The sequence below is a fragment of the Strigops habroptila genome, chromosome 1 (assembly GCF_004027225.2).
Source record: "Strigops habroptila isolate Jane chromosome 1, bStrHab1.2.pri, whole genome shotgun sequence".
Taxonomy (NCBI): Eukaryota; Metazoa; Chordata; class Aves; order Psittaciformes; family Psittacidae; genus Strigops; species Strigops habroptila.
The window spans coordinates 82,699,402-82,724,434 of NC_044277.2; the positions used below are offsets into that span (position 1 = coordinate 82,699,402).

The window sequence follows — 25,033 nt, forward strand, 5'->3', positions numbered from 1 at the left end:
AAGGTGAGCTGGGGCATGGGGTTTCAGATCAAACCTATAAATAACAAGTAAGAAAATCAGTTAAAAAAATTATAGAGTTTTTTTCCTTGTCTAAAATAGAATTTATAGATTTTGCCCTTCTACTATGAGGATGAAAATACAATAGGATGCAACAGTTTTAAAGTGCAATCAGAAACAATTCGGAAAAAAAACCCTAATTGTGACTAAACCAAGTGCAGTTGCAGGTTAAAGGCAGAAGAGGACCCACAGCCACAAGGCTGATGTTACCCAACCAAAAGTATGAGGAATAGGACTAGATATTTAGAGCACTCATGGGGTACTGTCCCCTTGCAGTGACTGAAAAAGGTGCAATGGCAACATGCACTCCCTTTTAAACCCAAGGGGAAATTCAGTTTGACCAAGCCAAAGTTTTCTGCTACTCCTTTCCCCTTCCTCCAAGGCTCTGAAATGTCCAGAAGTAAAATGGTGACCCATTCTAATTCCGATTTTCTTCCTGCAGTTTTGCATTATAACATTCTTCCTGCCACACCTAGAACTATGAGTATTACATTCACATATATTGAGGGAAAGAAAAAGACAGACATTTAAAAAGTGTAGATTCCACACTGTAGAAATTTGTTGAAGTTTTGCATGAGAGACCAACTGACAATTAATCTTTTCTCCCCCAGCTACAAGTTGTGCTTTCATCCTGCCATGTCAGAAAAAGCACATGCATCAATTATCTGTCTCTTTCCCATCCCACTCACAAAACAGCTGTAATAAAAAAAAAAAAAAGTATAAATAACCTCATAAAATAGTGAGAAATCTCTCCATTTTGTAACAATTTTGCTAATTTTAAATGGAATGGGGATTCTTTTTCCCTCATGTTTCATCTAGTGTATACTTTCTAGGACATCATGTTTTGTTATCAATCTACAGCAAGTATTCATCCAGATTACTACAGGGTCCTCCAGCAAATGCAGAAAAAAATTGACATTATGAAGCCACACATTTTCTATAGAGAGTCACCTTCTGCAAACCTTGCCTGCCCATAAGTATGCATAAAAATGCAGCTCCTGGGAAAAAAGATTGAATTCTTATCCTGGAGGAAAGGAGGAGTGAAGCTGTACTATTAATAAATCCAAACGTTAGGCTTAACTCAATATGCAGAGTTTAGGCAGGGATGATATATTTTACTCCCCCATTTGAGAAGGAATGGCAAGGCAGGCCAGACATTGCCATTTTTCCTCGACAGCATCTCATTTTCCTTCATATGCTTACTCAGGACACATGGCTCAAGTGCTTTTTAAACTGGGAACCCCCACAAGAACCACAACCTAGCCCTTTCCCCACCTTGGCAGTTCAATGGATATGGAACTCCACTGAAGTTAAATGCTCTCTTTCCCTGTTTAGCTTTCAAGAGCAGTAAGGTATGTTGTTTTTTTCTTTTTTTACGATTGAGAAAACCAACTCATGTGTCACGCCTTATACTGGAATTGGATATGAATAGGGAGCAATCCATCACTCTCCCAGATTCCCTGTTTACTAAGGAGCTGTTAAAGGAGACTTAAAAGCCCAAGATACTGCAGGAAGGGCATGTTTCCCTAGACTTCATAATTTGCACAGGAACTGAACTCCAGCCATTCAGCTCATGTATATTATCAGCACAGAGAACATGTCAAGGGTGATCTTGGACTGCAGCTTCTAGATACAGAGATCTGGGGAGGAAGAGACTAATCAGCAAAGCACAGGCCGCTGTAGTGACTACAGAGCTCCCCAGGACTGCCTAGGTTTTGTCAAGGGTCACTTCAGGCCCCAGAGCATGCCAGAAAGCAAGGCTGCTTAAAGTCACCCTCACCCATATTTCCCTTGCACCTCCAAATTACAGTCTGCACCTCTGAATTTCAGTCAGCCTTGACTAATGAATTGATGCTGCCTGTTTTGGCATGGGGATTGTCCCTACGGTGCAAAACTGCCAAGAATCGGGGGCTGCTTCAAAAGCAAAAGTTAAGCTGGGACTAAGAGGGCAGCTACAGACCTTGTGACCGCATGCAGTCCCCTACCTCTAATGCTGCTCCAAGCAGACAGTACAGGGGAGGGACAGCCACAAAAATTCCTTGCCAGGCTGGAGAAAAACCTGCCCCTTGTGATAACAGTTGATATGTCAGAGTGCCACTGGCATGAGCTTAATATAAATTCAATGAAAAGGTACATCTGGGGGGTGTGCCCTGCATCTTCCTTCTCTGGCTGTGTCCCAGGCTCACAGCTGGATAACCAGCTGTGTCTCCGCTCTGAAGCACAGCCAAGCTACGAGCCTCTCTGCTGCCACTCGTCTTTCTCCTTGCTGCTACTTCTCATTATTTTCCCTTTTCCACACTTCTGATGTATAAAAATTGCCCATCTGACAAAGAGTGTTACAGTCAAAATCTCATTATTGGCACAGGGAAAAACACCTTCTATGCAGACCCAACAATTAGAGTTTATTGTTAGTCTAATTAACATTTCAACAGTAAAATCAAAACGGATCAAACAGTTATTCTAAGTCCAGTTACAATGATGCTAACATTTATAGTCCATATTATCTAGTCATTGCTAATTCCCATTAATAGTACAATCCAATTTGTTAGTCACCAACTTCCTGGTATCTACCTCTTTTTGTCATGTGATGCCTACCTTTCTTATGAGTAGCAACAGCGAATAATTACCATCCTCAGTTCCACACTGGAAGGAGCATGTTGCTGAAGGTCAGTTTCTTTCTCTTCAGTCCTTGGTCTGCTTGGGGTTTTCACACAGTTCGTTGTTACTGGTTTTTTTTTAATTGGTGCCCAACTTTAGTTACAGAATGATCATCTAGGAGTTGTTGGAACAACATACATGGTATAATATCCTGAAATGCAATTTCACAGAGTTGGATATTAGTCACCTGTTGGGCAATTCAGCCAAAACAAGAAGCATAATCTCGGGACCAGTTAAAGCTTGAAGTGGCCTGAGTTAAGGTAAAACAAAATCTGCAATTTTCCAGTAGCAATGGCAACATCTTATTTCCTAAGGTGCAGGCTACTAAAGCTGTGTTCACACTGGTACTGCTTATGTATACACAGTCTTGTACATAACAATTACATCAATGCTTTTGTCAGTATAACTCTGCTTACCTGATCTTTTTCCAGTTAGAGCCAAATGAAGCGCAGTCAAAGTGTTATATGGTGTTCTCCCAAACACCCAAGGTTTCCTTTCAATCTGAAGTCACTCAGCTCTATTTACATCTGATAGAGTCACACGTTGATTTCAAGGAACAGTGGCTTGTGATTGTAACCCTTCATCCTATTCTGGATACTAACGTCAAGCAAACCTTTTAGCTATTCAGCACTGTAATCAAAGTTCAATTCCCACCAGCAACAGTAGCATTACTATAGCCATTACTAGTATAGGTAGTAGTGTACAGCACACAGGTGCAGGCATATATATATTTTTAATGTATATATATCTATATATACACACATGCAAGCTCAACACTTGCAATATGGTACTAAGGGACAATGTATCACACTTCTGACAGAAACAGAAAGGAATGAAAATCTAAAATCATAAATCTTAAATTGCCCATTTAATGAAATACCATGTTTTTTCACAGACAGCCTGAATCTTGGATAATCCCTAATGCTTTATAAGTGCCCATACTGGAAAACAAGTCATCTTATAACCTGCAGTGTAAAATAATCTGCAGTAAACCAGATGAAAGGGGTATTGGTTAGAGATTATAGGCAAGGAGCAGAGGCAGATAACTCCACAGCAGACTTCCCCTCATGTTACCTGTATGTCCCTAACACCTGCATTGTTGCTAAGTTGCAAGGGCTTTAAATAGGAGAGAGAATCTAATTTCTAGTTTAAAAAAGGTAAATTGTGGATTGATTATGTAACTGAAGAAACAACATTTTATTACAAGACAATCAATTCAACAGATAATGTATAGATTGAGCTAATAAGCTGCTGATGTAATTCTGATTTTGTTTTGAAATTTATCTTCATCCATCAGGTGACAAATATCATAAAACTGTAAATGTCCTAAAGCTTATTAAAGAAAACATCATTAGAAACAAAGTTGTTAAGACTTGAGTTGGAATACATGAAAACTTACAGAGTAATGAGAAAGATACACATGTAAGTATGAGTTTATCCATGTTCAGTTTATAATGATTCCTCAGATTTTTCAGTGTCCATACTGTTCTCTTGTTTTGAATTAGTGCTAAAATATCACGGAATAAGAGGCTTAAATACCATTGACCTGATTGCAGTAAGAGTTGGGTTTCTAAATGCCTTTGAAGGTCTGGTCTTTACATTTACTCTATCTTCAGGAATGGTAGCTTTGCAATTCTCACAAAATTACTCTGACAATAAATACAATAAGGATTATTAAGTGATCAAAATCCTTGGTAATTGAAACAATGTGGGTACCTTAGACAGGTGAATAAACCCTTCAGGGCAATCTTGCAATTTTCAGCTTACATCAGTTTGCCCATAATTAAAGGTGAGAAGAAAACAGGAAAGCAGAAAGTGGGGGACTTCAGGATCAATGCTAAGTGACCTTGACAGGAGGGAGGTTTTTATTCCTCCAGAAGGAAGCAGCCTAAGCTGACAACAGCCACAATGCATTAGAAGTGCATGTAATATTTAAAATGCTGGGGTGGAACATATTATGAGTGCAAATAAGTGTAATTTTTAGGAATGTCTGAAATATAATTAAACGCATCCTTTGTTGCAAAAGCATGGATTTCTCTAGATACAGTCAGTAAACATTTGGTCACTTCATGTGATATTTAAGTTCCACTGTGTTCATCTGTAGCCATTAAAATTAGGCTAACTGAAATTTTGCCAGTAAAACGAATAGTGACAATTTAAAGAAGCAATAGTAGAACTAAGAAACATTAAAAAAAAAAAAAAAATAAAGGAGTGACATGCTGGCTCTTATCACACAAAATTCTCATCAGTTTCAGCAAGACTGAGGCTTGTTGTTTCTGTTTACCACTTTCTGTAAGAGCATCCGAGAAGTTCAGTTTTAGCTCAAGTAAATACTTAAACATATACAGTAGTCTTTCTACTAATGAAAGAATAGCAGATTTACCTCTCTCTGATATAAGGAGTAGTGTCAGAGATTGTACTAACACCTCAGTTGGTCAAGTTTCATTTTGTACTGGAAATACATTACTTGAGCATTAACTGCTCAGGGGAATGCCTTTTAGACAAAAAAGATTTTCTGAAATAAGAAATCTCTTGTCCAGATTAGTATCTCTTTGTTTTTTTTAAACAGAGACACCTGTTTACAGGCATGAAAGCACAAATTATGCAGAAATAGTTTCTTTTAATTCTGTTCCTCCCAGTGTACTTATCCGGCATTTTTGATCTTGGCTATCAATCCTGGCAACTCTATGGAGTTAATTCAGAATCAAAACCAAAACTGCACTGAGCAAAGACAGCCAATTTTGCTGTCTTCAGTGGCTTGCACAGAGCAATATTCAGCTGAATCCTGGACCAAGAACAACCACTTGCATTACACTTTTTATATTTTTAGGATTAGCTCCTTCAGTTGTCTAAAACATAATTGCAAGGCTGTCCTGGAAGCTTTTAATCCTCAATTTGCTGCATATGATGATCACATAGTTATTTAGCATTAACAATATAGCTAAGATTTGTAGCATGACTACTCCTCCTTTCCACGAAAAACAATAGCAAAGAGTCTGTCTGGAACAGATTTTAAAAATAAAGCAACATATTCATGTCTGCATTACACAAGGGGAATATTTCAGTAATTCCATTAGAGACCCCACTTCCAAAAACTATAGACTGTGTTTAATCCCCAAAAGATTACACATACAGTAGCAAAAAATTTAACAATACTGTGAACACTGATTGTTTTAAGTCAGATTGGAATCTTTCCCAGGTTTTTTTTCACTCCTAAGAAGAATCATCTTTACAGGGATTTGATTGCATACCATTGAAAGGAACTTTCTTATTGGTTCCAACGCCCAGAGGAGCATGCTTTAATACAAGAAAGGGGTTAGTCACCTGTATAATATTTGATGTTCACAATGTATGTATGCAGAGCTGTGTGAACCAAGAGAGGGGAAAAAAAATAGTTTGATTCAAATTTCCTCAATATTCCTAATTAAACAACTCATTAAATTTTTTTCAAAGAACTAGTGACATAAGTGGCATTATTAAATACTTCAGAATCTATTCAGTCACAAGTAACATTATTCTTTTATACATTTTCATATTCTGAGAAACATAAAATTACTAGCAAAAACATATTAAAAGGCCCTTGTCAAAGAAGAAAGCCACCTCTCAGATTAGTGATTTGAAAAGCAAGTATGTATGTTTCCTATTCAAGAAACTTCAAGAGTTTCAGAAACATCACTCACTGTTCACAAAACCTCAGTTAAGTAATGAGTCATCGTGGCTGGAAATACACACTGCAGTGGTAAAGTTTATTGCCTCAGTCACAGGCAGAGTGTAGATGCTTCTGGCCTGCAGTTGTAGGATGAATGAATATCATCCTGCCTGGACAAGAATGTCAGACTGCTAGAACACCCCTGCCATCATGGCGTGGTATTCATTCACCCTGAATGAACCTCAGGCATGCCTTATTTCTGTTTTAAGTCAAGTCATTATCCACTCCTAGTAACGTCACTCGGAAATGGCCGGTTCCTCTCACTGCTACAGCTTCTTTTAATGCTAGCACAAGGATATACCAGGAGGACTTGCCAAAGGTATTTCCACCTTCTGCCATCCAGTCCAGCCCTGCTTGATAAGATCTCCTAGATCCTTAATAGGTTGCCAAGTAAGCTAAGATATCTCAGAAGGGAGGCCAACAGATCTGCATTAGCCTTCCTGTCTTTTGCTACAGCTTCTTAAGCTTTGTAGTTAACAGGGGTAACATTAAGAAGCTTTTGAAGAAGCTATAGCCACTTAGTACAGCCAGTTACTATCAAGATCAAAGAAATAATAGACTCTTTCATCAAAAAAGAGACATGACCTACTAATCTACAGTTCTTTTACTAGCACATTCATAATGAAATTAGTCTTAATGAGTAGCTCTCTATTTTCCAGTTGATTGCTCCTGTTGGAGCGTATTTGCACAAATGGAGTTCACTTGCCCACAATGAGCCGAACATTGCAGGCATTCCTGATTTGGTAGCACTCTGCATCCATTTCACAGTGGTAAATGACCATGCAAGTCTATGAGCAATAGGAAAGCCCTTGGCAATCAAATACAGAGCCAAAGTTTAGCTATTTCTATCCTCCCCAGGTCCAGTACCTTATGTCCCACCTAGCGATTGTTTTTGCCTAACTTCAGCTAGGTAATTAGCATATGTTTCTGTCAAGAAGTAAAGAAAAATATAGTGAGCACTGAGCCTCTAGCAGAGAGAAAGAAGCAAACAGCAGCTGGTAAATGGAAAACTGCTTAACACAAACAACTGCTTTGCTCTGCCACAGATGAAATGGGGCATGCTGGGAATGGGGGTGGCAAGGAGAGTGCCTGTAAGAGGGACCTGCAAAAAGCAGGCAAAAGAGATTAGAGTCACTAAAATACCCTAAACAAACAAACAGACAGACAGCAGCAATAGCATGTAGGATTGTGGCTATTGAAGTTAAAGACAGTTGTAAGTAAAAAAAAAAAAAGAAATAAAAGGACAATCTCTTTTGTACATATGAAAAGTGCATAGGCTTTAACATGCCTAAATTAGAATCAGGTGAACTCTGCTTCCCTTTTTGCCTTCAGTTTTACCACTTGCTATAACAGTTCTGTTATCTCAGTCTGTGGGTTTCTTTTGCAGGGAATAAGGGTTTTAGCAATTAATACCCTGTTTAACAACAATATACACTGCCCAAAACATTCCTGTCAAAGAATTTTCTTTTTCTTGTATCTGTTATTGAACTGCCTAATTACTACTATCAAAAATAGTCTTTTATAGGAAGATACGCTGGTGCCTTTTGAAAAAGAAACCTTGCCTCCTCCTTTCTTTTTTCCTGGCTACGCATGTGGCAGTATAGCCTCTGCCTTCAATATCACACTGCAATACTTGAGGGAGAACTGCAATACCACTGAAGCAGCTGCAAGCCCAGATTTTTCTCTTGTGTTTGGAGAGTATTGCTGACACCTTCGCTTTGAGTAATTGCTGATCAGCACAGAAAGGGTTTGTTGTTTATGGTTCTGTCTCACTTATGGAAGCTTGCGGTTAATTTTCCTCTGACGGCATGGAGTTAGGCACCTAATAAATGGTAGTCTGAGTGTGTATGGAAAAAGAAAAACAGGTTAGCCCACCTACACTGAGAGAAACAATTTTCTGGGAGAAGATCATTTTTTTTTTTTTTTAAGGTATCTAAAGATTTGGGATAGTTTCCTTACTAGATATTTTTGGGTGGTGGAATCTCATATCTTTCCTGGAACAGAGTCTTGTTTAAAATAGCTCTATTTTTGTTTTACTATAAAAACTCTAAAATGTCACTGATCACTTCTAAGGTCCTGTCTAGGAGACTTTCATGTACCAGAGTCTAAAAAAGAAAAACAGAAGAAGAGGTATTCAAACCATGTAGTTTTTTCAGTGGAGAGACAAAATGCTGTAACTTAGGCACTTCAAGTCACCCAAGAGCCTTTCACTTTCTATTAACTACGTAGGGAGACTAGACTCCTTTTCAGACATCAAATTTCAATGCATAAGTTAGACTGAATTTCTTTTTGATGACACTTCTGCTTTGAAGAACCTGACTAGTTCCCTATTCTAAAATAAATAAATAAAAAGGATTAGGGAAAAACTCAACTTTATATAAGCAACTGCCAGTTCGATAGTAGCTTTTGATTCTCCTCCCCATCCTGCCCAGGGTGGGAGGGAAAGAGGGGGTGTGAGCAAGTGGCTGCATGGTGGAGTTACCAACTGGGCTTAAACCACGATAATATGTCTGAAAACAACAGTAACTTTCACAACGTGGTCACAACACTGCAGACTTACCTCAAGTACTGCAACAAGGAATAAGGTTTCATGGTTTCAAGGATACTTTTGGTGCTGCTGAAAACCCTTTGGCTATGATTCCATGCACATCTGCCAGTCTCTAACATTAAGGTATTGATCAGGAATAAAAGAAAGACTCATGAACCGGATATGCATAGCAGTAGGAGTGCTACCGATTTGTTCTACTAAATGTAGTTGATGACTTCACTGGTATAGTCTTCTCTCTATCGAGGAACAACTTAATATAATTTACAGTTTTAGTCTGTATTACCTACTAGTCACATACCCGTCCCCCATTTTAGATTCTAACAGCACTAGCAGAATGCTTCCCACTGCAAGGGAACAATGAAAACTCTTCCTACTGTGGAGGCCTGTCCCCACATCACCTGCAGAAGGCAGAAGCAGCTAGAAGCTTTTCGCAAGACCCGCCCTGCTTCCTGTTAATGCCATGCAGAGGTAGCACACAAAGAGGACAGGATCAGCTAGAACTGGGTCGATCCTTCTTCCTCCATATAGCTGCTTGTAGAGGTGACTAGCCCGTGGCACCTGCTTAAGTTTGCTGCTTTTGCAGCAGTTATTGCTCTTGCCTGCGCATCCAGGGAACTTCAGATCCTTTTCCAGGTGCTCCAACTACAGTCTCCACACACCCTCCAGCATACACCAGCATCCAGGCAGTACATGCAGCAAAGGTACACATGGTGGTTAAAGCACAGAAATTTTGTCTTGGACTGGCATACCGTCAGAAAGTAAGAATAACCACCTTGTGATTAAAATGCTGCTGTATGCCTCAAGAAATCTAAATCCAGGTTCCAGCCCCACCACAGATACTCTTGAACAACCACAGAAAAGTCACTTAATGCTACCATACAATGGAAAAAATATGTCCTTTTCTGTGCCATTCTTCTGTCTTGTCTGTTGAGACAGTTTGTGCACAGATATTCTCCCAGCATGGCTAAATCAAGAGCTTTAGAGTGGGCAACTCTGAAACAAGATGATACTAAGGTTCTTTTCAAGTGCCAGGTTGAAAGAAAAAATAAAAATCATAGAATGTTTTGGGTTGGAAGGGACTGTAAAGACCATCTAGTTCCAACCCCCTCAGCCACAGGCAGGGACGCTATCCACTAGACCACATTGCTCTAAGCCCTGTCCAGCCTGTGCTTGAACACTTCCAGGGATGGGGCATCCACAACTTCTCTGGGCAACCTGTTCCAGAGGATGGCCACCCTCACAGTAAAGAGCTTCTTCCTAATATCTGATCTAAATCTACTATCTTGCAGTTTTAAGTCATTACTCCTTGTCCTATACCTTCATGCCCTTGTGAGAAGTCTTGTAAAAACCAAAGTATCTGAAAGCAAGCAAACATCATCATCAATTCACTCCCCAGCCACTGAACAGTCATCTTTTGCCAGTGCCATTCATGACCTAAAGAAGAAGATAAACTTCTCACTTTCCCTCTTTTCTCCGTGTGTGCTCTTGTGAAGACTGGTGTTTGTGTGCATTCAAGTACATTAGAGTTAAAGCAGTTGCATTGTTCAAAAGCACCATGTTGATAGATCCCAATACAGGATGGAGGTAGTAGTTATCTTAACATTTCTGCTGCATTTAGTTACTTTTATGGTTCTGGATTTTTTTTCCTGCTGAGACAACTGAATAAAAAAGAATGACTTTGAAAGACACTATAATCAACCACTGCTGGCTGCAATTACATTGTGTACTTGATGTCTTCATAAAGTACCTCTAGTTTAAACCCACAAATCTTTCAGTTTGAATTCTCTCTTGACTCTGTTCTGTTTTGTTATTTCAGAGGTGTATTTACAGGAATGATCACTAGAGTATATGGGTTTATATAACAAAGATATCAAAAAAGCGAGCATCAGAAGATTAAAATTCCATCAGCTACCTTGACAGTGACCTTTTTTTCTGTTTATGACATATTTACAAAGGAATGCCTCATGGACAATGAAGGGAAAAGATCATTTTTATTTCAGAGCTGTAAAAGCTAATTCAGACTTGAGAAAATTATTAGATGGAGACTTTCAGATCTGGCTGGTCATAAGAGAGGCAGAATTGCAAAGTAAGCTCAAACTCAACAACTGCTTTTTAAGTCCAAGTCAATTATGGACAAGTGTGCAGTGTTACAGCTTCTGAGCACATGAATCTTAGCTATTACTGAAGATATCTAGCAAGGAATTCTTTGCTATATATGAAAATGCATCAATATGATATATTAAAATATATGAATATGACACTGAAAATAAATGAATATGATAAATTTGGAAGCCTCTGTCTTTTGAGGTTAGCTGGAATACTTTCTTTTCTTTGTGCAACTAGTGCTACTTTAACCTTACCTCTCCCTCCCCAGTGAGAAAGTAATTTTTCTGCAGATTTTCCTAACAGCTTTAATCATTTCCTTGCAGTCTTGCCTGTGGGGTAGCAGAACCACATACATCACATTTGCAAGGACAACTCCAAGGACAGCCTTGGGTCCTTGGCTCCTTTGAGTCATTAAAGTTCTCTCAGGGACTTGGACGTTGCTTCTTTAGCACGGCTTTGCAACAAGGTAAAATCCAAGCAAATGATCACCAGATTGTTACCTAGCATGCCTCATTCCATACCACAGACTGTCACACCTTATACAGCAAATACAGGAGGGTAATCTGAACATTATCCTCCTTACCCATTAATGTTTTCCCCATCTTTCATTCCTCAGGCTTTGACAACGAAGCGTTGATGTCTTCCTCTCTCTCAGGCTTGATAACTTAAACACCAGCACCAGATGTCTGAGCCAGGAGAAGGTCCTTCCAGTAGGACCATGTGAATGTGGAGAGTATCTCTCACTGCATGGTCTCACCAGGGGACTACCCATTGACTTTCCTGCACAGGGTAACTGTGAAGCTGAAGCCTGCAGTCCAGTTATTGTGGCTGTCAATTTGCTCTGTAGAATTGTTAGGGATTTAAGCATGGTCAGTTTGCATGGCTAGGTAAGCATCTGGAAGATATGATATCAGAATATTCTTAGTGCATCGCCCCATCTTCTACAAAAATAGGTATAAATTAAAACTTCCAGGTCAGAAGCCTCCTTTTCTTCCAAAGGTGGTGCTACACATTTCACATAATACAGCTGTTGACAGGGACCAGTCTGTGTCTTTCCTCCACCAACCATAAATCAGACCTGATTTGGGGGCAGTAAAGGCACATATACTGGTACATTCATAGTGAACCTGCTGGAATGAAAGAGCAGGGTCTATTCCCTGCCTTTGTGCATTTTTCCCCAAGAACCTAAGTAATCTCCATGAGGATGGATACAGTTTATTGTGTCACATAAATAAATAATAAAAAAACCAAACACCCCCCCTCCAAAAAACCCCCAAAACACAAAAAACCAAAACCACCGGAAAACCTAAAACATTTCCCATGCTCAGCTTCCTAAATTACTATGCCACATCATCCATTAACTTTCACCTCCTCATTCAGACCTTGTGTGAGAATAACAGTACATTATCAGTTCTTGAAAATGCAATGAACTTTCATACCAGTGTACTAATGGACCTTAATACCAATGCGTGAAGCTTTGAACCCAACCCTCACACAATGAAACTGTATCTAGATGACTAGGGAAAAAAAGATTTATTTTACTGACACTTCTGTTTGAATAAAGGTTATGTATGTCAGAAACTTTAGCTACACTGATGGTTGTTGGCATATTTAGAGGCTATTTAAAATCTTATAACCAGGAGCCCATATTGTCCAAGATATATAAACATGTACAGAAATGTAATTGAATGCATGGGTTTTGAAAAAGAAATTATCCTCAAGTGCAGATTCTAGGACACTTTATAAATCATATTCCTTTGAGAGTCTATTGAGGGGGGAGTATTACCGTAGAATCAGAATGGTTTGGGTTTGAAGGAACCTTAAATATCACCGAGTTCCAACCCCCCATTCATAGGCAAGGACACCTTCCACTGGACTAATTTGCTCAAAGCCCCATCCAACCCGGCCTTGAACACTTCCACGGATGGGGCATCCACAGCTCCTCTGGACAACCTGCTCCAGTGCCTCACCACCCTCACAGTAAAGATTTTTTTCCTAATATCTAATCTAAATCTACCCTATTTCAGTTTCAAGATGACCCCTTGTCACTACATGCCCTTGTAAAAAGTCCCTCTCCAGATTTCTTGGAGGCCCCTTTTAAGTACAGGAAGACTGTTACAAGGTCTCCCCTGAGCCTTCTCTTCTCCAGGCTGAGCAGAATGGAATGAAGAAAAGTTTCCATCTCCTTGCTGATGCCTCTCATGGTAAAGCTCTTTGCTAGTCTGGTTTATTTAATCACTAGCTGGGAAGAACAGCACAACCCACAGTGCTGAGTGGCAGCAGAGATGGAACCTCTTTGGGCTTCCTCATATCAAGAACCTACACCTGGTTCTCTGTGCCAGAAAGGCATCTCCAGGGCAGAGCTCCTGGATTCTTAAGAATGACTCCAATGGATGTGTTTTGTCTTTGGTTTATAGTTGAAATAATTTAAGTATTTCTCTGGAAGGGTGCAAATTTGTGCTGAATTCTCACACTGGTGGCATTAAGACATTACCTACATTAAGAAGATAGTAGGGGAGAGGGTGAATAGAAAGTTTGACTAGGAATATCATCACCTAAGAGAAATAATTTTGAAGTAAGTTGATATTTATAGTGATTAAGCAGTTGTCTAAGGTTTTGATCCTTCAAAGAGGCATGAACATAAACTTTAAATCTGCAACTTGTCACACCAAAGACAGTTCTGTGACTGCAAGTGACATTGCTTTTATGTTAACAATCATCATACCTAAAGTTAGACTGGGATTTTTTTTAAGTTTGGTTATGCAGATTCCTTCTTCTCCTGTAAAAAGCCCAGATTTGCTATATATATTTAAGCTAACAGAGCTAAGCCAGTTGTCTGAGGCTGTTCTACAGTAAAATTGTTTTTCACTCTTGACAGCTGATTAACACAGCGAGTTCCCCAACCAGCTGATGGTTGAGAGAAATGCCATGTTTAAAGAGCCCCTTTTGTCTTATTGCTTGTCTTTGTGCACTGTGAAGAAAACAAAGAAATATTAGCCCCCATCCTAAGGTCGCACTAGTTATATTTGCACATCTACCTTTAAAGAAAATAAAAGAGCCCTGGTGAATGACTTGCTTTCAAAATAAAGGAGATTGCACAAGAAAAACTATTACATTGCAGAGACCCCTCTGGAGCACAAGACATCAGGACTGGACCACAAAATGGCCTTTAAGAGCCACAGGAGCTCACTCTTCACTAAAGGCTTATCTCAGAGTATAGTGCCCCTGCCCTTTTTATTCACTCAACTGAATTTATCACTGTGACCCATAAAATAGTTATCAGCACCTATAGGGCAAAGACATCCTGGGCTTCAGCTAGTACTTACCCAATTGCACACTTAATCCAAGGTCTGTAAAGGTGTGTTTCATCTCTTGCCACTCACAGGGAAGCTGCTGGGCCTTAGTTGCTCTGTTGCTTCATGAAGACTACCCAGAGAAGAAGGACATTATGGGATCATGCCCTTATTTCAGCATTTTGGACACATCTCTGCAGAAAAGAGTAAAAGGCTGTATTTCACAGCTATGATATCATTCTTGTGAGCCATATTTCAGCATGAGCCACTATAAAACCTCTCCCATGACATCAGAGCTATGAAATATAGCTGACTTCAAATGCATAAAATTTCCCCTGCAGGAATAATCGTTTCCTGGCAATTGGCATTTGAGGGACTGATCCTTTAAAAGGCTGGCACAAATCCTGTCTAGGTAATGCTGCTCCAGGCAGCACTGCTCAGGAAATGTTACATGCAGGAGCAGAGGTATGGAGCCTCGCTGTGGGGATTGTCCATAGGGGTAATGAGATGAGCACTGGGGGAGCCTGTCAAGTGATGATTTTCACTCCCTCATGCCTCAGCAATCCATGCAGACTTCGCTAATAGCAAAATAATAGGTTTGCTCATATGCTGCGCTCCCTACCTCAGTCCCTACCTCCCCAATAAGGCGACCCACACGCACACAGCCAGAGCTACCATCTCATCCGTCTTTTCACGTCTGCACTCCGAGCGCAGATCATGATGGACGTGCTGCTACATGGCAGCTCGCCAGGACTGCTGCTGCCAGGGCACTAATTGACTCACCTGGGCAGGCCCCAACCTCCCCACAAAGCATCCTGGCAAGAACACAGCAGTCATGAGACATAATCTCCTCTTTAATAACATCAGGGAAGATGCCCACCAGAACAGCTCCACTCAGAGCTGGGGTTAGAGGAGTGGATGTTGGCAAAGCCATAAAGGACAAGACCCTACATAGGTCAGAAGGATACAGGAGGAGGGTAAGTGAGACTACGAACAGAGAGAGAGTTAAAGCCACCTCAGCTCTCCCTTGCCTGGTACCTGAATCTGCTCTGTCCCCCTCTAGCGACCTGCACATTTACTTGCCAGTGCTCCATGAATAGCCCTGAAGGCAATTGTTGAACACATTGTAAAGCTTAGTCATGCTGGCTTTTTCTGTTCCTCCTCTGAGGAGGTCTTCTTGTGGTGGGCAGGGGGTCTGTTCTTGCTGTTATATCTCTGAGTGTGCATGTTTACATGTACGTATAACCCTGTGTGTCTGTGTCTACTTCAAAACACTCAGAGCCTTATGTGGACACGGCTCCCATGACCTACAGGACAGAGTTGTTTTTACCTGCAGAAAGTTCACTGGCATTAATGAGAGCTAACTAGAAACCTTCCCTCTTCTCTGGAGGAAACTACATTGCTTCAGAATTAACTGTACCTGTTCCAGTCTTCCTCTTAATGCTGAAAACTGACTCCTTACATTTTTACAGTATTTTACCTTGTGAAGCAGTAAAATTATTGTTTGAACAGCCCTGTTCCATTACCTACTATCCACTTAAAAGCTAAGAAAATTATTTACTAAGAGGAACTGTAAGAGACTTGAGCTTATATTATACAATTTATTACTGAGAACAATGATAACTAAGAGAGTGGCTAACCCAAGGCATTGCAAATGCTTTAACTTCGTCAGTGTAGCTCAAAGGTTAAATTCTGCCTGATTTACATCTTTAAAAAACCAAACACACTTAAGGAAAAAATTGGCCTTTCATATAGATTATGATCCAAGTGGTGTTGCATGAAAACACTTACAAAATAAAACAAATTAAAAAATCTTTTTTCAATTTGACTGTCATTCCACAATCTTTATTTACAAGTATTGAGAGCTGCTGCATTGAATTTGAGAATGATTTATTGGGCTTTGATCAGAATATTGAAAAAAATAACTTTTTCAAAGAGCATTTGTGTGAAACCGAATGAAAATTAATTAAACGATACTTCTCTAAGAGTACTGATCTGTTCAGACTAAAAATTTAACAAAGTATTTATGAAAAATGTATGTGGTGGAATGTTTCTGTCAAGTAATTCTGATTTATTCACATTATAAAATGTTCCAAAGCTTGTTCATTAGGCATTTTGCAGGACTGGTTACCTGAGACATACAATATCATTTCTTCTTCCTGAAAAGAAGCTTTCAACTTTTAAAAAACCAGAACTGTCTGCACTGCTCTCTGGTACTATATGTATAGCTTTTTTTTCTTTTTTTTTTTTTTTTTTTGTGAAGAAAATCATGTAATCTTCAGAGATAGGGATAATTTTCATAATTATTTTGTAGGTGCACAGATATGTAGTATTAATAATGGTAGAAAGCAATAGCTCGTAGGAGCCCACAGGTAGAGATGAACTAGCAGAATTTTTTTTTAGAAGTCATTAAGGAAAGTATTTACATATATAATTATGCATTTAAAGATCCAAAACTCAGAACAAAATTCAGTAGGTAACCTCAGAAAACCAAAATGTCCACTTAACTCCTATGCAGTATAAAACAGGCTAGTACGTGGGAAGATATTAACAAATATGCACATTTATTCACTAACGCTGTTTGCCTCACCCTTCCTAAATGAATTCAAAGGGACAGCTCCTTGAATGTGAGGGAAAAATTCAGCTCAGGCTCTGAAGCCCATAGCTAAAGCAACAGAATGGCCTCCTGGGAAGACAGTGAGCACTCTTGCTAGCCCTTCTTCAATGTAATGAGGTAACCTCATTGATATCACCAGTCAGAAACTAATCAGTTGCATCCCAAAGTTCAGGCAGTAAAAAGATAAATGCCTGGTTTGCCTTAGTTGATGAATAGAATTAAATGGAGTTAAAGGGAAAAAACCCACAACCCAACAAAAAAACAAAACCACAAACATTGTGACTCCTTCTGCCTACTCAGTATATATTCATTCAGGTTATTTGAAGGAATGCTTGCAACGTTTTGAACCAGAAACAGCCCAGCTTTTCAACAATCATTGTTACTAGTCTACTCTTTTTTAACTGATTTGCTGTAGTGCTGAATGTTAGGTACCTTTGAAAATGCTCAAAAAAGTTATTTTTCTTTTCAGAGATCCTTTGAGACTGCAAAGACTGTTTAAAGAAGGAAGACAGCATGAGATTGGATTCAGTGCAGTAAAGTAGGTTAATCTGAGGACAAGACAAAACTCATTTTTTAGACCTTCTTGTGTTGCCATGATGAGAACTTACCATTGCTTCTGGCTGCTGTTTTGGGCTGGTCAGCCCCATCACACTCTCTTAACTCCGTTATCCAAAAGGACTAGTGGCTTTCCAGAAAAGGGAAAAGTTTTGGTGTTGTCTGGAAACACCAGGCAAGACCTCCATCGTTCCAAAAGAAGCTGGATGTGGAATCAATTCTTTTTATTGGAGGAATACACAGGAACTGACTACCAGTATGTTGGCAAGGTAAGATTCTTACATATACATTCTGTATTTTGTTTTTAGAAACAGTGTTGTTGGTTAGTACACTTCAGCTTCAAATTGTAATCAGCAACAGGAAGTTCCTCATTTAACCAGCAAATCCCATGGCAAATCATGCCCAATTATGTTAAAGATTTTCATTTTTATTTTTAGCTGGAAATAATGCAACTTAATTAGAGAGTTGTCTAGGCTAGGTTTTTAGCTTTAGATTGTAACAAGCATCTTCCCTCATTCTCATTAATTTTGCTAAAGTCAAACTATATAAAACAGAAAAGTTTTTGATCCAAAATATTTAGGATTCCCAATACACATAATTTGGTGAGGATTCTACCCAGCAAAAGGCAACCATTTCTCTTTTTATTTCCCACCATTTCCGATTTTTATTAAGCGCACAACAATGCTTGCAGCCGTTTTCTGATGAGGTTTTGTGGACTCTCTAACATGACCTTAATATCACAAGCCATGCTATTACAAAGGGTTGAAGCACACTGTGCTTACACACTAAGAAGCAAAAGGCAGCTGAAGATTTCTAAGCTCAAAGCATGTTGACAGTTAGAAAAGGGTCTGCAAAAATAATAAGTAAAAAAAAAAAAAAAAGCACAGCTTAACTATGAGACTATCCACCTCCCTGAGCAGCAGACCCCCAATGTACGTAACAACTTTTATGTGAACTGTAGAGCTAATGCACCTGTGGTAAGTATACTGAGTCTGTACTGCCCAAGGTGCCACAGTCTATAGGAGTCCCTCTTGCAGAATGTAGACATTATGCTATTGATTGTGACATTCAAAGCAGAAACAGTAAAGCTTAGTTTTCCAAACTAAAATGGGATTGCGTCTGATCTAGTTTGATCTCTCAAGCCTTTTAGCAAAGGCTGTAGATCACAGTGGTTTGACATTTTATCTCCCTCTGCAAGCTTCTGAGCAATCCCATGAGAGATGGTGGCCTGCTTTTCTTGCTTGCCAATCAGCTGTCAGCCAAAGTTGGGTGTGACACTCCTTTCCTGCTAAATGGCTGCAAGGCGCAATTCAGATGAAGAGCTGTTCATTTGGTGCAATACTTGTAGAGTTCTGACCAGAATAATCAGCATTCATGAAAGATACAATTGAACCCAATCTACAGGAAAAAGCCAAAGGCAGAAAGTCCTCAGAGAGAAGGAAGACAAGAGGGTAAGGAAGCGGGGGGGAGGGGATGGGGAAGGAAGAGTAAGAAGGAAGAACCAGAAAAACAGAGGTGGAAAGAGAAGAACCTTTACAAAGAGAAATCAAGATAGAGGAGGGAAAAGTGATATCAAATAGGGGTAGAGGATAGGAGTTGGGGAAAAAAATGTTACCTAAAGAGAGCACATATAAAAACAGAAGATGAGAGAGTGAAGGAAAAAACCCAAAACCAACAGGTAAGAAATATGGAGTTGGGGGGGTTGGAAGAAAACAAATTGCAAGACAGCAGTCCTCTACATGCTCACCTCTTTCACAGTCTACGGAGGAGGTGGGGGATGGGGGCATTTAGGGTAAAGGTGATCTCTTTCTTCAAAGATAAAGAATGTTGTACTGGGGTAGGTCCTACAGCCTGTCAATTTCACTGTGAATTTTGACATTAAACCTGCTCAGACCCAAGTCCCTCATTGTCTCTGCTGAAGCGTTAGAGTAGAAGCTATTGCCTTCAGAGGGAGTGATGGGGGATCAAATATTCCTGCAGGATGAGTTTGCTGAGAGACGGTTAAAAATAGTGTAGTTGAAACAGAAAAACAAGAAAATTTGAATTGGAGGCATTGAGAGGAAAAATAATGTGGATGTTATTTTTAAAGGTTGTTCTTCTACCTATTGGTACTTCAATACACTTCCTATTATAAAGCATAGAAACAACACATAATGTATAAATGTCATTGATTCTGTTTTCCTGGGGTGTTCATAAGTGGCCTTTCACACGTCTTGCAAATGCCAGAAGTGCTCACACCCTTGTAATTGAACAATTAGCCAAAAGGCATGGAAGAGCAGCCATTTATTATTAGAGAAAGTTGAGTATTGGTGTGAGTATAAATGATAGAAACAGCTGAATGTCTCCAAATTGAGGTAACCAGGCAATTTAACTGAGCAATTAAACTTGATTGGTGTGGGCAAATGAGGATAATAAACATGTTTCTGAAGCATATTTTTTCTCAGAGGACTAAATGTTAACCTTAAATATGAACTGAAAATAGTAAGAATATTCAGTTATAGTCTTTTTATCCTCTTATAAAGAAATGTGAACAGGAAAATCTTTTAAAACAATAGCAATATAGGTTTGTAAAGGGGAATTGTGTTTATATCTTACTGTATAAGCAGTCAGGCCTGGATCTTCTGGGTTTTCTTTTGTGCTTACTGGTTAAAGCTTGTGGGAATTAACATCATAATTACATTTAAAAAAAAAATATTTCCATATACACTACAAGAAAAAAAATCTTTTACTCAGGCTAGTTTTACTTTTTTCTTTTCATTTGTAAACATCTTTAATTCAAACATCAAAATGTGAGATGTAAGAAGTCTGTTGTGAAGGATTTTAATAGCATTATTTCTATAAACTTCCCAAATTACAGTTGTAAAGTCCTGTAACTGTTTATACTGAAAGCCACATTTTTGTATCATAATAGTTTTAGAGAGAAGGAGAAGAAAAGTGAAGGAGAATGCATTCAGGTTTGGGATAATAAAAAAAGTAATCTCTCCAAAAATAGAGCTTAAGGCAGTACTGAAGACAATGCCGAAACATCACCAGAGTCATGGTCCCAAGTACTACTGTGCTCAGTACCCCATATACTCTATAAGAAATGAACCCAAATGCTTTCCATCCTTTAGGACATAATTGTCTAAGCACGTACAAAACAAAGTAGCCCTTTGTTTGGTACCCATGTGTACTGTCAGCTCTTAAAAAGTGCTCCCCAGTTTTGTATGCTACACACTTTACTATCAGTAAAGTATGCTGCTGTATCACACTGGACAGGAATATGTGGCTGCCAGCAAGAAGCTCTTGTCAATGCAAGGTAATTGTATGCTTTGGCTGTGACACCAGATTCATCATTTTATTATCCAGTTCTTGTATTTCTGAATTTCATCCCTGTATATTCATGAAATAAAGCCTTTTAGAAAGATACAAACTCACAACTCGTCTTGGTTAGTCTCAGACATAGTAATATAAGGAACTTCTAGAAAAGTTCTAGACTGGAATTATTCATTGCACTGCTGAATAACTTGTGAACTACAGCCATTCATTGAAGTGTGATTGATGAGCACAGTGACATTTTAACCTGAAGAAATCTTTTCTTCTGGTTCAAGAATTATGGCACTTGGTAGGGACTCAGTCCCAAAATAAAAGTATTACATGAGCATTGAAGTAGAGAAGTGCCCAGCACTACTACCCTAGCCAAAATTTGCAACATTTGATTTGGGTTTTAAAAGAGTTCTAATTGTACCTGTGGCTGCTTAGTACAATTTTAAAGGGCTGGGGTGAATGCGTCTCTAAATCACAGGTAAATGATGAAGTGGTAGTGCAGCTGTATATAGAAATGTATGCTATGTTCCCTAGTCTTCAGATATTCCTGGACAAAAGATTAAAAATGTCTGCCCTGCTCCAAGATTATACTGAAAAGTATAGTTGTTATTTGTATGCACTTGGTGTCTTTGCATGCTGTCTCATTAGCTGCCTAAAATCCATGTACTGGCATCCATCACGGAGTGGTCTTGTGAGTGAGCACAAACCTACAAATCATTGTTATGCAAAGGGATAGGATGCTGCTTTCTTTTAGACTAAAGGAAAATCTGAGCAGGTCTTAAATCTTACTTATTAACCCAGAAACAGCTTCTGGCAGGCTGCAGTGGAAAGGAGCAACTTGCTTTCCTGATAACAACAGGCACAACCATGGAACAGTTTTGTCACACTCAGTCTGTCTGGCACTAAAAGGAAACTTCCAGACATACTTTTCATTTTTGCAGAGTCTTACTGATGTTCGTATAGTTCAAGCAGTATGCTAGCCTGGAAGCTATCTGATGTTACTACCTGTACAACCTATCATAAATAGTCATCCTTTGCTGACAACTCCATTTTTCAAGGAAGATAAAGTCAAAGTCGTGTTGCTGTGTGGCTTGGCAAAACAGAAAGGATACTACATTACTGTAGGCAAAATCAGAATCCTTTTGTTTAGTGTTGAAAGAACCACTAGGAAAGATAAATTCCTCTCTGTCAGGAATGGTTTAAGGTACTGTTGATCCTGCTTTGGAGGAGGAGGGGTTGAACTAACTGGTGTCACAGTATAGTTTTAGTACTGGTTTTCTTTCTTTTGCCAGATTTTACTTCTGGCTATAACTATTCTGAAGGCAAGTAGAACTGTTCCATACAGCGTATTTCACCAGAAGCAAATCAAACGAAAGGTAGAATCTCTCCAAACCATTGCAAGCAATGGGACTAAGTCACATACTGAGACACAAATATCTGACTGCGAGTACGCACAAGGGGGTATTTGAACAGCAGGTATCATCTTAATTGGATGACATGATTACTAGCAAGAGAAACCTTCACTTTCTCTCAGATCTTCAGTATAATAGCACTCTACTTCTCATCAAATCCTCCCAAAAAAGCAAGATGAGAAGAGTCAAACTAAAATGATTCTCCCCATCTGCACTTTTAACATCCTTTATGTAGTTCTATTGGCAAACGCTTGCTCAGTATTTATTTTCTTTACCTTGTAACCTGCACTGTGATATACACCTAATGCCTTTAGTTTCCTATTCCAAACACAGTGTTTGTTATCTTTATGAGGCCTAATATTAAAAGTTCCACCTGTGACTTCCGTTTATTCAGGAAGTCTACTCAGAACAGTTTTCAATTTGCTTTGACACTCAGAATATCCTTTCTCTGGGGCTAGATTCTGCACTATGCTTCCAGGAGAAATGGCAGCCCAAGAGCCAGGCTTTAAGTCTCTGAATGACCTCCCAATCTTGAACAATTCCTGGGCTTGAAGTGGCTCACAGCAAAACTGAAGACAGCTATCAGTCATACCTAGGTTGCTTCAGTCAACCTGAGGGGTGCTGGGGGTTGCAGCACAGGCTACAGTATACACAAGGCACTGGGCTGGACCCCTGTCCTTGGCAAGTCCTCAATCTTCTTCTTCCACAGCTAAACATGCACATGAAATCTGATTTTATGCTGTGCCTCTCAGAGGGCTTCCACACCCTTTACCATGCAGAAGGAGGAGGACTAAAGATTTCCACTTTTCCAGATTTAGGCTCCCTCCAGCACACCATCTGTGTGACGGTGCTGTGGTCCTCAGGGAGCACTAATGGCTGTCTGCGCCACTCTGCAGAGGACCTTCTGTCTCAGCAAGGCATAGAGATTTTGTGGGCTGTTTCATGCCACTCCTGCCCTTGCTCCTTACAAGAAAGTTGCAGGGTCCTGTTTGTGTACCAATATTAGTTAATTGCAATGATATGTTTAACTGTGGTGAAAGAAGCATTAAGACCAAACCTTTTAACACATGAGGAAACTGATGAACAGAGAGGTTAAATGACGTTATGCACAGCTAAAAGTCAGAAATCTCCAAACTGAGATTAAAAAAAAAATAAATTAAAAAATCAGAGTTCTTACCCCTTCCCTCTCTTCCCCATTTAAATGATTAGGTCACCCGCCTCCTGCTTCAATAGGTTGAACACTTGTCATTCTCTTAAAAGATAGAACAAATGCTGTGGCGCATCTGCACTTCCTTTATTCCTCATCCATCAGTCATATTTTATGTTCCACCACTTGACTTTCCCAAGTGCCCTTCATTCCTATATTGAATTGCACACACATACACACACTTGTCTTATATTCCTCTTTGAAAGATTTACTGGCACTGACAGAAGTTCTCTGTACAGTCAGTTGGTCTCTGTGGAATAGAGATAACTCTGAAATGAGGGACAGTTGAGAGGTTAGAGGCCCAGGATGACAGTCCAGAAACAGCTTGCAGATTTTAAAGTGTCATGTGGGGGCTAAGAAAGGAGGTAATGAGAAATGGGTGGGATGGGCAAGAATGTTATTCAGAAAATGAAAAGGCAGGAAATACAGCATGGTTAATGTTTATGATCATCATAATTGTGAATCTACTTGGCATCATCTTTGTATCCAAATATATCACACAATATAAGAGCCTTACAACCATCTGTTTCAAACATACCACATTTCCTACATTATGGCTCTTACAGTGTAATGGTACATAACCTCCTCACCTTCTTTGCATTCTACCTAGAGAAGCAAGCAAATCCTGGGACCCTGAAGACAATATTTCTGTTAATTCTTATTTTTCATTTTTCTGCCCAGAACTAAGCAATTTTTTTCTTGTGCTAATGATCTGCTCATACCAGTGCTTACATTTTGGGCCACATCTTCTCATAGATCATCCTGTTAACAATCTTCTTGTTAGCAATCTGCATGTCTTCCTGAATTGCTTGCTTCTAGCTATAGAAAAACAACTGAACACAGTAATTTTTCTTCCCAAGGAGGTACTGCAGGTAAAGTTCATGCTTTGCTTTGGGATATTTAGATCACTGGTCTTTGGAGCTGTGATTACCATTTTCTTGTTTCTATAGCACAGTGAAGTCCTCACCATAAAGGTGCAACATCATGAATATAGAACTTGCAGGTGAATGACAACTAGAAAAAAAAGTCCCTCTTTCATGCTCAAGAAAAAGACTCATTGTTACTCTACCATTTATTGTTTACAGTTGGCTCACCAAAAATATTAAACCATAAAGCTTAGAAAAACCTCTTTATTAAATGGAACTCCCATTGTCTGTGTCTCTCTTTCTCTGCTGTTTCCCTCACTGGTGAACATAGGTTCATAGTGGGGCAGCAGCAGATTGAGAGCTGTGGCCAGTGAGTGTAACATTTCAAAACACAAACTGAAAATGTGTTGTGATGTGAATACCTACTGTTGATCCATATGCGCTAATGCAGACTGTGGCTTGCTTTCACCATTAATGGGGTGAAACAAACCTCAGCATGCACTTTCAAGTACTTCAGGATTCAGTGAAGCTTATAGTTATCATGAAAGTCTGAGGTGGCAGATGAAGGAAAGGGAAGAATCACCCTCTGGAAGGAAAGGAGAAAGGAAAAATACCCATCTTTTCTCTCTTTTCTTCTAATTTCACATTAAAGAAAAAAAACATAAAAAAAAAAAATTTAAAAAAAACCCTACCAAAAAC

The 25,033-nt window shown here is 39.3% G+C and overlaps 1 protein-coding gene across 2 annotated transcripts in view; it reads left to right on the plus strand.

Moving 5' to 3' along the window:
- CDH6 (cadherin 6) overlaps positions 1-25,033 on the plus strand; it is a 105,638-nt gene that overhangs the window by 34,507 nt on the left and 46,098 nt on the right. For both annotated transcript variants that reach the window (XM_030480791.2, XM_030480799.1), the window contains one exon: positions 17,458-17,812. In XM_030480791.2, the coding sequence (XP_030336651.1) occupies positions 17,582-17,812 (231 nt within the window). In that variant the 5' untranslated portion in view covers positions 17,458-17,581. The remainder of the gene's footprint in view (positions 1-17,457; positions 17,813-25,033) is intronic.